The sequence below is a fragment of the Chionomys nivalis genome, chromosome 9 (assembly GCF_950005125.1).
Source record: "Chionomys nivalis chromosome 9, mChiNiv1.1, whole genome shotgun sequence".
Taxonomy (NCBI): Eukaryota; Metazoa; Chordata; class Mammalia; order Rodentia; family Cricetidae; genus Chionomys; species Chionomys nivalis.
Window position 1 is genome coordinate 29801629 of NC_080094.1, and position 15742 is coordinate 29817370.

Below are 15742 nucleotides of genomic sequence, written 5' to 3' on the forward strand. Positions count from 1 at the left end.
TTTGTTGAAGTGAAAGACCCCAGTAGGGACCTTCCCTCAGGTGGAGACCCCCCGGACCCAGAGACCAGGCCGAGACCACGGGTCGGATGCAAACTGCAAGAGGTTTATTAGGTAGACACAGGTACCTGAGGGCGGCAAAGTCTTTTGGAGGACTTGCGAGCCTGCAGACTGGGAGGAGGACTTTTTATAGGAAAGAGGGCAGCAAAAAGCAATTTACAGAAGCAGAAGCGTGGTTATCGGAATGAGGCGGGGGGCATGAATGGTTTTCCTCTCCCAGCATGGATGTCTGGCAGCAGACATCCTGCTCTTATCTTATAGATATCCTACTTTGCAGTCATCCTGCTTTGTAGATGTCCTATCTTATAGATATCCTGTTTTTCTCTCACGAGAGCAGGCTAGCTGCTGATCCTGAGAATCTTTCAAGCAAACAGGACATTCTCCCGGGGAGCCTGCTAGCTGCGGGTTCTGAGGAGGGGGTCTGTAGGGTCTTTCAGAAGATTCTTTCTTTTTTCATGGTTTATTTTTAGCTGTTTTTATTTATTTATTTATTTATTTTTTGTCAAAACTCAGGTGTTCATAAGTGTATGGATTTCTGTCAGGGTCTTTGATTCGATTCCATTGATCCACGTGCCTATTTTTATTCCAACATCAAACTTTTTATTACTATAACTCTATAGTAGAGCTTGATGTCAGGAATAGTGATGCCTCCAGAAGTTCCTTTATTGTACAGGATTATTTTAGCTATCCTAGGTTTTTTGCTTTTCCATATCAAGTTGAGTATTATTCTTTCCAGGACTGTGAAGAATTGTGTTGGGATTTTGATGGGGATTTGATGCATTGACTCTGTAGATTACTTTTGGTAAGATTGCCATTTTTACTATGTTGATCCTTCCTGACCAAGAGCATGGGAGATCTCATTTTCTGATATCTTCTTCAGCTTCTTTCTTCAAAGACTTAAAGTTCTTGTCAAACAGGTCTTTCACTTGTTTGGTTAGAGTTACCACAAGATATTTTATGTTGGTTGTGGCTATTATGAAGGGCAATGTTCCTCTGATTTTTTTTTTCAAAGCGTTTATCATCTGTATATGAGAGGACAATTGATTTTTTAAATTAATCTTGTATCCTGCCACATTACTGAAGATGTTTATCAGCTGTAGGAGTTCCCTGGTAGAATTTTTGGGGTTACTTATGTATACTATCATATTATAGGCAAATAGTGAAATTGACTTCTTCCTTTCCAATTTGTATCCTTTTGATCTCCTCTTGTTGTCTTGTTGTTCTAGCTAGAATGTTGAATACTTTATTTGAATAGATATGAGAGAGTGGACAGGCTTATCTTATTCTTGATTTTAGTGGAATTGCTTTGAGTTTCTCTCCATTTGATGTTGGCTGATGGCTTGTTGTATATTCTATCTCTGCTTTTTGGTTAGTGGATAAGAGTTTGTCTATCTTGTTGATTTTCTTAAAGAACCAACTCTTTGTTTCATTGATTCTTTGTATTATTCTCTTTGTCACAGTTTTTTTTATTGATTTTAGCCCTCAGTTTGATTATTTTCTGCCATCTACTCCTCCTGGGTAAGTTTGCTTCTTTTTGATCTAGAACTTTCAGATATGCTGCTAAGTCTCTTGTGTGAGCTTTCTCTGTTTTCTTTATGTGGGCACTTAGTGCTATGAACTTTCCTCTTAACATTTCTTTCATTGTGTTCCATAAGTTTGGGTATGTTTTGCATTCATTTTTATTGAATTCTAGGAAGTCTTTCCTTTCTTTCTTTCTTTCTTTCTTTCTTTCTTTCTTTCTTTCTTTCTTTCAGTAGTGTTTCAATTGAGAGTTGTTCAGTTTCCATGAGTTTGTAGGTTTTCTGTAGTTTGTGTTGTTGAACTCTAACTTTAGCCCATGGTGGTCTGATACAATATAAGGGGTTATTCCATTTTTTGTATGCCTGTTAAGATTTGCTTTATGACAGAGTATGTGTTCAATTTGTTCAATCCATTTGAGCTATAACATCTGTTATTTACCTTGTTTCTCTGTTAGATTTTGTCTGGCAGACCTGTCCATTGGTGATAGTGGGGTATTGAAGTCTCCCACTATTAATGTGTGAGGTTTGATGTGTGATTTAAGCTTTAGTAATGTTTCTTTCACAAATGTGGGTGCCCTTATATTTGGGGCATAAATTTTCAGAATTGAGACTTTATCTTGATGGATTTTTTTCCTGTGATGAAAATGAAATGTCTTTCTCCATCTCTTTTGATTAATTTTAGTTTGAATCTATTTGTTAGATATTAGGATAGCTACACTACCTTGTTTCTTAGATCCATTTGATGGATTTTTCCCTCCAACCCTTTACTCTGAGGTAATGTCTGTCTTTGAAGTTGAGATATGTTTCTTGTATGCAGCAGAAGGATGGATTCTCTTTGCATATTCATTCTGTTAGCCTGTGTCTTTTTATTGGCGAATTGAGTCCATTGATATTAAGAGATGTTATTGACCAGTGATTGTTAATTCCTGTTATTTTTTGTTTTGGTGGTGGTGGTGGTGGTAGTGTTTGTGTGTTTCCCTTCTTTGGGTTTTGCTGTTGTAAGATTACCTATTGCCTGTGTTTTTTGACTTTAATTGAGTTCTTTGGTTTAGAGTTTTCCTTCTAGTACTTTCTGTAGTGTTGGATTTGTGGATAGGTATTTTTTAAATCTGGTTTTGTCATCAAATATCTTGTTTTCTCAGTCTATGCTGATTGAAAGTTTTGCTGGGTATAGTAGTCTGGGCTGGTATCCATGGTCCCTTAGTGTCTGTAAAACATCTGTCCAGGACCTTTTGACTTTTAGAGTCTCCATTGAGAAATCAGGTATAATTCTGATAAGTCTTCCTTTATACATTACTTGGCTTTTTCCTTTGCAGCTCTTAGAATTCTTTCTTTATTCTGTATGTTTAGTGTTTTGATTATTATGTGGTAAGGGAACTTTTTTTTGTCCAGTCTACTTGGTGTTCTGTAAGCTTCTTGTACCTTTGCAGACATGCCCTATTTTAGGTTGAGAAAGTTTTCTTCTATGATTTTGTTGAATATGTTTCCAATGCCTTTGAGCTGGGATTCTTCTCCTTCTTCTATCCCCATTATCCTTAAGTTTGATCTTTTCATGGTGTCCCAAATTCCCTTCATGTTTTGTATTAAGGATTTATTGAATTTAACATTTTTTTGACTGATAAATCTATTTCCTCTATTGTATCTTCAACATTTGAGATTTTCTCTTCCATCTCTTGTATTCTGTTGGTGATGCTTGCATCTGTAGTTCCTGCTTGCGTCCCTAGATTTTCCATTTCCAGAGTTCCCTTGGTTTGTATTTTCTTTATTGTTTCTATTTTAGTTTTCAAGTCTTGAACCATTTCCTTCACATATTTGGTTTTCTTTCTTTCTTTCTTTCTTTCTTTCTTTCTTTCTTTCTTTCTTTCTTTCTTTCTGACAGGATTTCTCTGTATAGCTTTGGTGCCTACCCTGAATCTAGTTCTTGTAGACCAGACTGGCCTTGAACTCACAGAGATCCGCCTGCCTCTGCCTCGCAAGTGCTGGGATTAAAGGCATGTGCCACCACCGCCCGGCTGTCATTTACTCTTTTAGGGAGGCTCAAGCCTACAGCCTGGGATCCCAGACTTTGAATTTCTAAGCTGTTAGTTTCTTAATCCTTGTAGATAAGATGCCACTCAACATCACAATTTCCCAGGGTAAATCCAAAGGCTTTTTATAGCAGAACAGCAGGGGGTCTGTGCCAGAAAGCATAACAGAAGCCCACCACAGATTCTGTTCATCCAGAGAAGAAGAGGATGAAGTTTGGGGGCCAAGATCTGAGATCTTGGAGAGATAGTAACCGTTAGATCCAAAATGACCCCCAGAAGGTCCAGTTGGAGCCCCTGGTCAGATGTGTGTGGGTTTATTTGGCATGAACTTTCTAAAGTAATTCCCTAAAAATAGGCAATTACTCACCTGGGGACCAGTGTCATGAGAACCCCTCAAGAACTTTTGCCACCGCTGCTACTGCTACCTCTATGACCCTTTGACCTGACTGGATTAGAGGCCCCTGTGCTGAGCCACATCCTCAAACAGTGCAAAATGATGGTCGCATATGTGGTTCAGTTTGTGTCTCTTTGTCCTCCATCTTTGAACCTCCTGTGCCACCAAACTGCCTTTCTTTCAATGGCCTTGAAAACCACTTACAGATAAATCTTCCATAAATAGACATTAAAAACATGGCCAGCCCTGATTCTATGAAACTCACAAGGCAGGTGCCAGCTAGATGTCTGTGCTTGATAACAAAAAGACAAGGAGCTAGGAAAAGTCTTATGGTTCTAAACAGGGGAGGAGGCTGACTCCTCTATCTACAGAGCAATCTCACCAAGAAAAGGATTCTTCTGGGAAACGTGCGGCCTTAAGACCATGCTCATTCAGTTTAATCATAATGGGATTTAAGAATTAGTTCCAATTCAAATGAAAGAGAATTTTGCTCTAAAATTTATAACCTCACCTCTCTTAGTTCGGATGCACCCTTAACTCCTTATCAGAGAGCATTTACATGCTTGCTGTCATTCCCTAGGGATCAGTGTAGGCAATCCCAGACATTGCTACCATCTGGATTGGTATAAAGAAAATTCTAAATGCTTCTCTGATGAAGAGTAATTTTTTTAAAAAAAAAATCAAAGACAAATGAAAATCTTTAAAACATGGTTTCAGATTATTAAGAGGGAAATTTTTAAAGATTTGAAATCTCCAGATGGCTCCAAAGGTAAAGGACCTGCTGCAATCAAGAGAGCCAGCCTTAGGATTTCTAACATTCATCCCAAACAGCCAAGCATAATAGGATGCACCTGTAAGCCACCTAGCCTGGGAAGGTGGAGACACAAAGATCCCTGAGGCTCGATAGCCAGCCAGTCTAGCCTTATAGTGAGCTCCATGCTCTGTAAGAGACCCTGACTCAAAAAATAAGGTGGAGAGACCATTGAAGAAGATGTTGGCCTATGGCCTACACACACACACACACACACACCCCTACACACAAACCTTTACACACACACGAAACTTTGAGTTTGTACATTCTCCATTTATCCCTTTCCTTTTTAAACTTTTGGGGAGCTCAGTAAATGCTTGGTGATCCCAGTGGTCAGCTCTGCCCTAGAACAGGTGGATAAGCCCTTTGTTGTGAATCTCCCCACAAACGGCTCTCACACTACCCTTACCAAAACTCACACCACACAAAGAGAAGACTAAAGAATTTCAGTGACTTGGGCGAGAAAATAAGGGAACATCCAAAAGTAAAGATGAATTTGGCCTGACTTTCATGACAGTGAGGTGGCTCAATAAAAGAATCCAGCCATGTGGACTTCAATGTCACAAGAACTCAAGAGTCACTTAGGAGATTTATCACTGCCCTGACATTAAAATTTGAAACATTCCCTCACCCTACGCCCTTTCCCCATGTCTCAGAGCATTCCTGACCATGTCCTTGCAGCAGATACAAACACACACACACACACACACACACACACACACACACACATCATGATAAGGTCTTGTCAGAGCACTCCCTGCTAGAAATTGCCCTAGTGGACAAAGAACAATTCAGTCCTGTGTACTTTCGGAATGGCACACACTGCTTCTTCAAAGTGACATCTTTCAGATACTTGGTGGCTTTTCGGATATGCATACTCTTGATGGCCTCGGCCGTTTCACGGGTGTTCTTAAAGTGAACCCGAAGGTTTGATCCTCTCGATTTGTGTGGGACTACACAGAATATCAGAAATGGGTTAGATCAATATGTAAGAACTAGCCAAGAAGAGGCTGGAACTAATGGGCTAGGCAGTGTTCAAAAGAATACAGTTTCTGTGTAATTATTTTGGGGCGTAAGCCATGCGGGTGGCCGGGTGCCGGGGACGCAGCCCCGCCGCTCTTATTACAACAGTCCTGAGACACAGCTACCTGGGATTAATACAGAGACATTTTAGACAACTCAGGCAATGACTTCATGGCAGAATTTCTGGCAGCTCTTGGTAAATATTGTTTCTTTCAATCAAGCCTTTGATACACATCGAGTGGAATGGAGTTCAAGGTTGCCCAGGCCTGTTAGAATGTGGTCATTCACTGAACTGACTAAGCACAGACTTTCACAGCCAGTGGTGCTGGGAGTGGGGCAGATGTACCAGACAGTTTCACAAGCCTGACAAGGACAACGGCCTCCATAGCGGTAATCAGTCACTACTACGGTAGTATTTGTATAGCAAGTCATTGAAACCCAGTGCCCAGATAAGAATCATTCATGCTTAAAGTGTCCTGTCTGATGTTTGTGCCCCATGTAGATGCTCCAGCACGGAGGGAAGTGGCTTCTTAAGGCCCATTTCACTGCTCCTTAGAAATTTTCTCAGAAGATTGGGCCAGTTTGACAGTGACCTCATGGCCACTCCAGAGCCTTGTGTGAAACCTGGATTACACAAGTCTTTTGAGACCACAGTCTTCCTTAATTCCTCCTCTCACCCCTCCCGCTTCCAGGGAACACAGACTCAGCAAAATCAAGTTGGTCTTCAAGTGCATGCGTGGAAACATCAGGTAGACAGGTCACGTGCAAAGTGTAGAAATGTCTGCTATTGGTCTTGGATGCCAGCTGATGATGTTCTCAGTCTTTGGGATGCTGGAATCCAGCAGTCTGCTAAGTTAGGCTTCACATGCTGGGTGAAACGATGTCAAGTCAGACTATTGGCGGGCTATGAAGGACACTGAAGATACCCAAGATGCTTTAGTTCTAGACTTGCAATGTACCAACGCTTCACAGTCATGAGGTTCAGGCAGTCAGCCTTGCAGGTTCTTTAATGCAGGTGTGGCTTTTTTCTGGGGACTTCAGTTGAACCCCGACACTTGGTGAGCTTTCAGTTTCTACTTTAACATGAGCATAGACAGCCAGTCCTGAAATCATACTTTGCCCATTCTTCAGTTCAATGGGAAACAGGGTCAACAGATCAGGAAGATACATGTTTGGGTTAGTCAAGGGAATTCTAAGTGGTCCTCCCCCAAACAATCATGTGCTACATAAGCATCTTTCCATTTCTTGGGGTCTCACTCCTTCTTGACACATGGAGGTGACAGTTTTCTCCACTTTTGCCCTCTGCTCATCAGGCTCTTTTTCATTCAGTGCCTGGGAGCAATGCTTGAGTATTGAATAGGAGTGGAGAGGATAGACCTTAATGCCACTTGCCTGAAGGCACACCCTCCCACACAAGGGATGCCTTAGATGGGGTTCTATAACCTCATCAGGAATTGTAAGGAAATCTGAAAGGTGCTGAGACCCTCCCACCAACAACACTACAGAGCCATTTGATTCTAATGTAGAAGAAAATCAGAATGATAGAATTGGTACTGTAAATGATTTCCTGATAATTTGCTTAGGAGATGTTAAATCACATGAGTGGAATTTAGCTGAAGGAGCACTGCTCCCCAAAGCACCCCAAAGATGAGTATGCTAACCAGGACTGTTGGAGATAAGAGAAATTTAGGATGCTAGGATGCAAATGTTTCCTCACCAGGACTGACTAGCCATTAGACCCCATTCCCATGACAAAGGAGGCAGCATTAAGAACAGCCGTCCAGCCATTAGGCTCTGATTCCAGTACCAAAGACATACTTATTTTTTTTTTTTTTTTGGCGGAGGGATGGCTGCTGGGAGTTTATTTTCTGCTTGGTGCAAGGCACAGTTATGGGATCAGGAAAGCTCAGTACTGTGTACCAACAGGGGTGCTTTCACTAGCTTCTACTGGTGTCTGTTGCTTGCGCAACCTTCCTAGTTTACAGGGTGGAGTGGATGGGTGGGGCTCTGGCCTAGCACCACTGAAGTTGGGTTTGCTGTGGTTCTGCTAGGTCAGGACCGGGTTCTTGTGTTGGCCTGGCCAGGATGGATGACTGGCTGCTGCTTCATGGTTTCAGGAGCCAGGCCACGGGTGATCGGGCTTCTGGAGGCCTGTGGGGATTCTGCCGGGTGCTCAGGAGACTCCAACACTGTGGTCATGAATGGGAGGGTGGACATCCCGAAAAAGAAGCTGGCCCACCAGTGGCCAGGGTCTGCCTTGGGGAGACCCGGGGGATGGGGCACGGTGTCCCCGGGGTACTCTGCACTTCCGCAGGAGCTGCTGCTGGACGAGGAGCCCAGGCATCGCTGGTAGTAGTCATGGGTAGCCACAAGCGAGCCGCTAGAAGGGATGGCTGCCATCCTGTGGAGACTCGCTTTCCTGCATGGGCAACAGACCCCAAAGACATACTTCTAAGGGCAACTCAAGGTGGGCAGTGCAGGGTCACAACCATCATTAAATCCAGGTCTCCCATTAAGTCACCTATGCTCTTATCAGAAAAAAAAAATGTAATTCTTCCAGGTGGGCAAGATGACCCTTGGTAACAACTATTCAAAAAAGAACAATACTGGTGCATTTAAAATAGTTCCAGCAATAGGTAATATCTTTGCTGTGTAAAATCGCCTGTCTGCCTAAGTGGCCAGATTTGCGGTCTCCTGACTGTTTAAATTTCTTGAAGTGAGCCAGCACCAGAAGGCTAGCACACAAAGGTGGAGGTGGCAATGCGGGTATTCTCGCTGTGGCTGTGGAGGCCCTGGCGAAGCGCACCTGAGGTAGAAGTAGGAGGCCCACCACAGCTTGCTGCACTGCCATAGAGGGTGGTGGCAGAAGTGGCAACACCACTGGTAAGTTTCTTCGGAGTGTAGCTTCAGGTTTCCGAGGCCATGCAATGCTTGATCACATCATCTCTGGATCATAATGACTAGTGGATGATACTGGATATTTTGCTGTATTGTTCCATGCTTCCGGTTTCCTGTCTGTAATAGATAATAGTAACAGCTACATCATGGAGTTTTAGCTTGAACAGCATGAGATGCCAGGAGAGTATTCTTGTCATGCCTACTCTATACAACTGAGTTCTCTAATATAGGCATGTTGGCAACTTGACCTGTTTTCATGCATGTGGGTTTGTCCTGGGTAGAAAATGCTATGTTGTAAGAGGATTTCAAAGAACCTGAGTGACATACTGCCTCAAAGAGTCCTGTCTGACACCCCGAGAACTTGCCCACGTGGGTGCCAGCCTGTGGAAGACATCCAATCCTACATTTGCCACCTGTCCAGGGTTGCATCTGGAACCTCACTTCTATCTCCTCACCTGCTCATCATCCCCTCCTCTGCCTGCTGCCACTACTTTGTCCCCTTCTAATGGTCTCTTAATTCCTTGCCCACTGGGGGTGTTTTCTCCCTGCATGGAATACAGATTCTTTCCTGCATGGTGCCATTAGCAGAAAGAAACCTGTTCCTATAATAACTGACTTCTTAAGACAGCGCAGCTGCCTCAGTCAGGGGTCACCGCATGAACCAGAAAACAAGGCAGCGGTTTCTGAAACACAGTTGTATCTGAATAAGACCGGTCCACATGGGATTAATTAGACACATTCACGATGAGCAGAAGGAGGTGTGCTATTGGCTTTGCTCACCCGCCTTTCCTATCATGGGGCTGGAACGTTTAGTTTCTGTTGTTTTTGTCTGCATGGGATTAAGAAGGAGGAGGTTGGATGCAGTTATTAAAAGAAAAAAAAAAAAGAGCATGCCTAGTGACCTAATTCCCTTCTGCATCTTTATCGTGTACCAGGATGCACAAATCCCACAAGGGACAGAAATGCAAATGAGTTTTACTGGAGAATAAAACATTTGAGAGGGAGGGACACACACATACACACATGGGGGGGGGGAAGGGAGAGAGAGAGAGAGAGAGAGAGAGAGAGAGAGAGAGAGAGAGAGAGAATGAGAGAGACCCGAGTTTGTCATATAACACCACTGCAACTAATAATGCTCAAAGTTTTTTTTTTTTTAAATGACATTCTATTATGGAGTTTTATTTCCTGTCCCGGCAGGCAGTCAACTAGGCATAACGATTCAGAATTCAAATACTGTACAAGGATATACAGTAACCAAGATTCTCTGAGGATTTGAGCAAATGTCAGCAAAGCAAGCCTCAAGGAAAATTTATTAGTTGGTGCAGATATCTCACAGTTTTACATGGACACTGATAAGGCCATCTGGGAACCCCTTTCACCATTAAGTGATTTAGAGTTCCCCCCAGAAATTCCCTTGTCTGCAACACCTCACTAAAGCTGGAGACAGCAACCAACTAAAATGGGAACATTCATTATTTGCTCATTCCAAAGGATACATATTACTTTAAATGCTTTTTTCCTCCCTAATGTAAGACCCATAGATAGAGAGATTTCTCCTGAAGTCTGTCAGAACCAGAATGAGAGATGTGGATACAGTTTCAGATGTGTGGTGTGGGGCTGGAAACAGAGAAGAACTCCTGCAGAAGCAGGCTGTGCCTCAGTGGCTGCCACCTGAGTGTCCCAGGAGTTCTGTGGGAGAAGAAAGTGACCACTCGTGAGCTCTCCAGCACAGCAGAGTGAAGGCTGAAAGGCCAGATGTTGTGACCAGAGGTGCAATCTAGGACCAGCACTAATGGGCAGCACATGCTTTGACAAGTACCTACCAATCCAGTACATCCCCCAACATGCAACGGACACTTGGACCGACTTGACCACATTTCCTTCTGCAACTACTAAGGCTTTGGGGCCTGAGGCTGACTCGCATCTTTCTGAAGCTGTGACCACTCTCTCTCATTCCCTTCCAATAAATGTGTGCTCTGTCACTACTCTAGAGATCGTTACATTGTTGCTGCCAAGTTATTACTCAGTCCACCCCTGCCATGCCAAGAAAACATCAAAATGGGGTTTCCCCCTTTCTACACGTTCCTTCCATATTGGTTGAATTCCTTATTAGACATTGTCTAAGAATTTAGGGGAACAGTTTGGGAAAGTGGGTTCAACAAATTTTCAATTAGTACTACCGACAGGATGTTCTGGAAGGCCAAATCCAGCCAGGTGACTTTCAGCAAGCATATAGGCAGATGTAGTCGGGAGGAAGCCCAGGGGTGAGTGAATCCTTGCCCCCAGAGAGGCCCAGTCAAGGTCTTCCAGAGAAGCCCTTGGCAAAGGTTCTGATGCAGCCCCAGGGAGCTCAATGGTGGCTTCTTGTTCAAGCTCTGTCTCAAAGGTGGCAAGCGGAAGGAAGAACTATGCAGGCGTTAACAAAGCAGCAGGCACACGCAAGAAGAAGCCAGCAGCCAGGCTATTTACAGTGTGGGGGATATGTGACGGGGAGAGGAACTGCCAACCCTGATATCTTTGGATTAAAAGACTGAGACTCTTGGCTTTGTTGTTGAGGCTTGGTTTAGAGTTTTCCACAACAGAAGTTCAGGATGGCATTTCATTTCCATTAGGTTGTTCTGCTGCTACAAGGTACCCACCAGAAGACTACTTAGACACAGGTAGAAATCTATAGCAGCCAGCTGGCAACTACACTTGGTGTTCAGGACCTGAGCACAGTCCCAAGCTTTTCTCAAGGTGAGTTTTTAAGTACAAAAACTACAACTTTAGTTGACATGACTCAGTTAGCAAGAACAGTTAGCCAGAAGCAGAACTAAAGGCGCCAACCACCCCCCCACCCACAAAAAAAAAAAAAAAACAAGAGACTTCCCAGAATTACAGACTTGGATGGATTAGGTCTTTGCTCTTGTTTTGGTGGGTGGTGTTGTCTACATGTTGCACTTTGAGTTACTTTCATTATGATGTCACTTGTGCTGAGGTCTAGGTGCCTACTAAGGTCCAGGGGTCTGTTATACTACTCAGGTGACCAAGTGCAGCTTTTCGAAAGGTGAAGCGAAGGGAGACTCTTTCAGTAACTAATTTGGTAACTTGGTAAAGATGACATGATATATAGACCTGAGTAGTGGCATAGGAGCGGCAGTCATCAGGGAACACTAGAAGCAGGGATAAGCAAATCCCAAAATTTCAACTCAGAAACACAAAGGCTTGTGTCACTGGAATTCTAGACACAAAAGAACACAGGTAAGCATGGCTTCACAGCTTCTTGGTAGCAACATTTTCCCAGGTTGGCTTTGTTTGCTAGAGGCAGGCAAAGGTGTGATTCCTTTAAGAGAAGGCTTTTTGACTCAGTATTACCAGCAAAAGCTGTGCAGCTCCTTTAAGGGAAGGCTTCCTGGTTCATGCTGGTCCCGTTATGGAGCACTTAAATGGGATCTGTGAGCAACATGTTACAAATTGCGTAATGGCTACAGAGACCCATGTCTTTGGAGCTGGGGTGGTGTGCATGGCTTGCAGAGGCAGTGAACATGCCTCTGCCATGTTGGACTGGGTGGAGCAAACAAGCCAGGCTGCGGAGTTGGTTCTAGCCACACCAGCTTAGTATCTTTTTAAAAAATTGGTCCTGGTCAGAAAATGATTACAGATATGCAATAAAGATAAATTCAGATAGAATGACCTCTGAATGGGTCACAATGTTAGATAAATGTACTTAGATTTGGGAGAGAGAAGAAAAAGAGTATAAACAGTTATAAAAAGAAGTAGTTTTAAAAATAAAACAGTCTATAAAGAGACAGTGAAAGTACAAACATCATAGATTAAAGGAGTAAAGATAATAAAATAAATATTAAAAAGTAATAGAGTAATATAAAAAAGCTATGTAAAGATGGAAAATACAGAGAAAGTCTGGATTATGTGTTTTATTTGACTTTTTGAATGCAAAGAAATATTTGATTCTTCAGGCTGCTAAGCTAAACCAATATAAAGGTTTCTTAACTTTAATATTTGGGTATAAGGATATGTTACTTTGGAAAAAAGGTTCCACTTTAGTTTTCGTAGAAGATGAGATCTTATGGATTTCTTCCAGGCTAATGTAGTTTAATGGAACAAGACCCCCCAAAAGTTCTCTGTGAGCCCTAAAAATACTTCACCCAACAAAAATCAGGAAGCAGTTTGGAGAAAAGTATACCCAAATTCACAAAATGGTTGTTTATAAATATTTGTTTTCATTTAAAAGGGAGTATGATATAAAAATGAATACTTTGCGTTGGTATGGATCTTGGTCTATTGATACAAATTCAAGGTTGATTTGGTTACACTGTGTATATGTATTTCTGCTTTTGTTTAAAGTATTATCTTTATACAGTTCATTTAAAAATGTAATGTATAATTAAGAAATATAGATTAATAGATAGTCATCTATAATAGTCAAACTGTCATCATGTTAGTTAGGTTTTCTAGATATACAGAGATATATTAGAGTTAGATAGATAGTCTTCAACATTTCAAAGACATACAAAATATAGCATTTAAAATGTTTTAAGAACTTAGACTTTTCTTGACAGGGAGACATGTCTGCTTCTGACAGCACCAATTACTTCAGAGAGGTTGATGGGCATCAAAAAAACTCATTTACAGAATTTGCCTTCAAGGTGAGAAGGCAAGCCATTTGGGAAAGAAACTGCTCTTGCCTGGCCTGCTTAATGGTATGCTATATGAAATGGACAAGAAGGACCACAGAAAAGTGACTGTTAAACTTCCCAAAAGATGGGATGGTCCTTTCATGGAGGAAACTTCCAGACATTCTGCAGGACACCAAAGAAAGCAACTAATGAATTTTGTCATTACAAGGCAGAACAGATCTTCAAATTTCCTGATTCATGAAAGTCTACTGCTATGAACCTGTAGGCTGAAGATTAACGCCCCAACATTACAGAAGAACTTTGGGTGACTGTCCAGGCAGCAAGATGTCTCTGTCAATTCTAGAGTTTTAGAAGTTGATTATAATGCTCTTCCTGTTTACTTAGGTAATATTATATTCTTCTGGGGTCATTGATGGTGTTGAAGAATAGATAGTTATAGTTTTCCTTAGTTATGGTAAAAGATAAATTAGATATGAAACATTCCAGATACAAATAGACTAAATATTGTAATTCTTGCTTGATACCTGTTTTGTTATATGTAATTTTGCTATGTTAAAGTTAAAACCTTCCTTTTTAATTAGACAGAAAAGGGGAGATGATGTGGGATATCCTTCTGTATATGTGTTACTTTATTGGTTGATAAAGTTGTTTTGGCCAATGGATTAACAGAATGAAGCCAAAAGGGAAGTCTTAACAGAGATAAAGAGAGAGAGAGAAAGAGAGAGAGTGGGCAGAGTCAGCGAGACACCATGTAGCTGCCTAAGGAGAAGGACATGCTGGAACCTTAGGAACTTTTCTGGTAGGACACAGCCTCACGGCGATACACAGACTAATAGAAATAGATTAATTTAAGATGTAAGAGCTATCTAGGAAAATGCTTGAGTCATTAGCCAAATAGTGTTGTAATTAATACAGTTTCTATGTGATTATTTGGGTCTGGATGGCTGGGAAATGAACAAGCAGTCTTCCACTATAGGGATCTTCCCTCTTCTGGCTTCCAAGGGCACCTTCACACATGGGGAAGACACACTAATAGATAAATAAAAATGAAATAAATCTTTAGTTTTTACAGGACAAACAGCAATGCTGGAGGCTGGGGAGGAATGAGAAACTGAGCAGAGTGTTTAGAGTAACTGAAGAGCTTGGAAAGCAGGAGGTCATCCACTTTAGAGGAATCTGGGAAGCAAGAGCAGAGCTAAATCCAGCAATAGGCATCCATCTAGCATTTTGGCAAAAGCAGAATTTGTTTCTTCCTTATTGTTTTTTTACTTAGTATTTTATATTTTACTTGACAAGGAGCATTATGAACTATATGAAAAGGCAGTATGGAAAGGGTTAAACAATATTTTGATTTATTATTAATACTCAAAGGAGTTCATGTCTTACTCCTACACATAAGATATTTTATCATGCTATAATATAGTGGCCCCTCATTTCAATTATCAGAGAGCTCACCATTAGCTAACTAATTAAGGCTATTCGCTCACATCTATTTTCTAATTACAGTTAGCACTGAGATATTCTCACCCAAGTGGCTGGCAGTACTGTGGATTTATTTTAAATTTAGTTCGACAATAACAAACAACTAATTAATGTTTATAAATATGACCAAATCCCCCCTGATGTGTTGTGGGTATTGCACACACTAGCAACCGGTTTATTAAAACATTAATTGCAGTTGGATTTGCTTTGGGATTCCTCTATAATCCATTTAGTACAGAGCAGGACTAACTCATTTTGAAGGGATTATAAAGGAAATCCTTCGCAAAGTCCCTCGTTTAATTCACGCTGTAGTCAAGGCAGGAGAAAGTTTACTTTCATCACTTCTGTGACTCTTCAGACTTCTTTAGTGTGGCACTTCATTCCTTCCTTCCTTCACCCACTTGGTGTTGTCAGGAAGCGATAGTGTTCAGGGCTTCGGGAGGGTGCCCCAATATGTTCAAAGGTTCCATAGATCAAACCTGCAAATTCCATCACTCAAATTTTTATGCAGATGGTTGATGACGTTAATTTTGAAACTGGAAGCATCTCCTTGCTCTCCTTCTACAGACACCTCATAATTACGCCTGCCTTAGCAATTTCTCTCCTAGGTACATATATATATATATATATATATATATATATATATATTCAAGAGAACTGTGTCCACATGTACACTAACAGAACACATATTAGAATGTCCACCACAGCATTATTATCATAACCCATAAATGGAGGCTAACTGAATTCTCATTAACAATAAGATAGAAAAAGTGTGGTACATTCCCATAGTGGAATAGTACACAGCAGTGAGAATGGGTAACTGTGAAGTTCAGAGACAAACGAAACTAACTTGGGGTGCTAGAAGGTTCTTGGAGTTACATAGGAAATTGAAA

General features: G+C 41.6%; 1 protein-coding gene across 1 annotated transcript; it reads right to left on the bottom strand.

Annotated features, from left to right (window-relative positions):
- Positions 1-7884: 7884 nt before the first annotated feature.
- On the bottom strand, positions 7885-8232 carry LOC130881969 (pancreatic progenitor cell differentiation and proliferation factor-like). Its single transcript, XM_057781838.1, has one exon. It carries the CDS (start codon positions 8230-8232, stop codon positions 7885-7887), a length of 348 nt encoding a protein of 115 aa, XP_057637821.1.
- Between the last annotated feature and the right edge of the window lie 7510 nt (positions 8233-15742).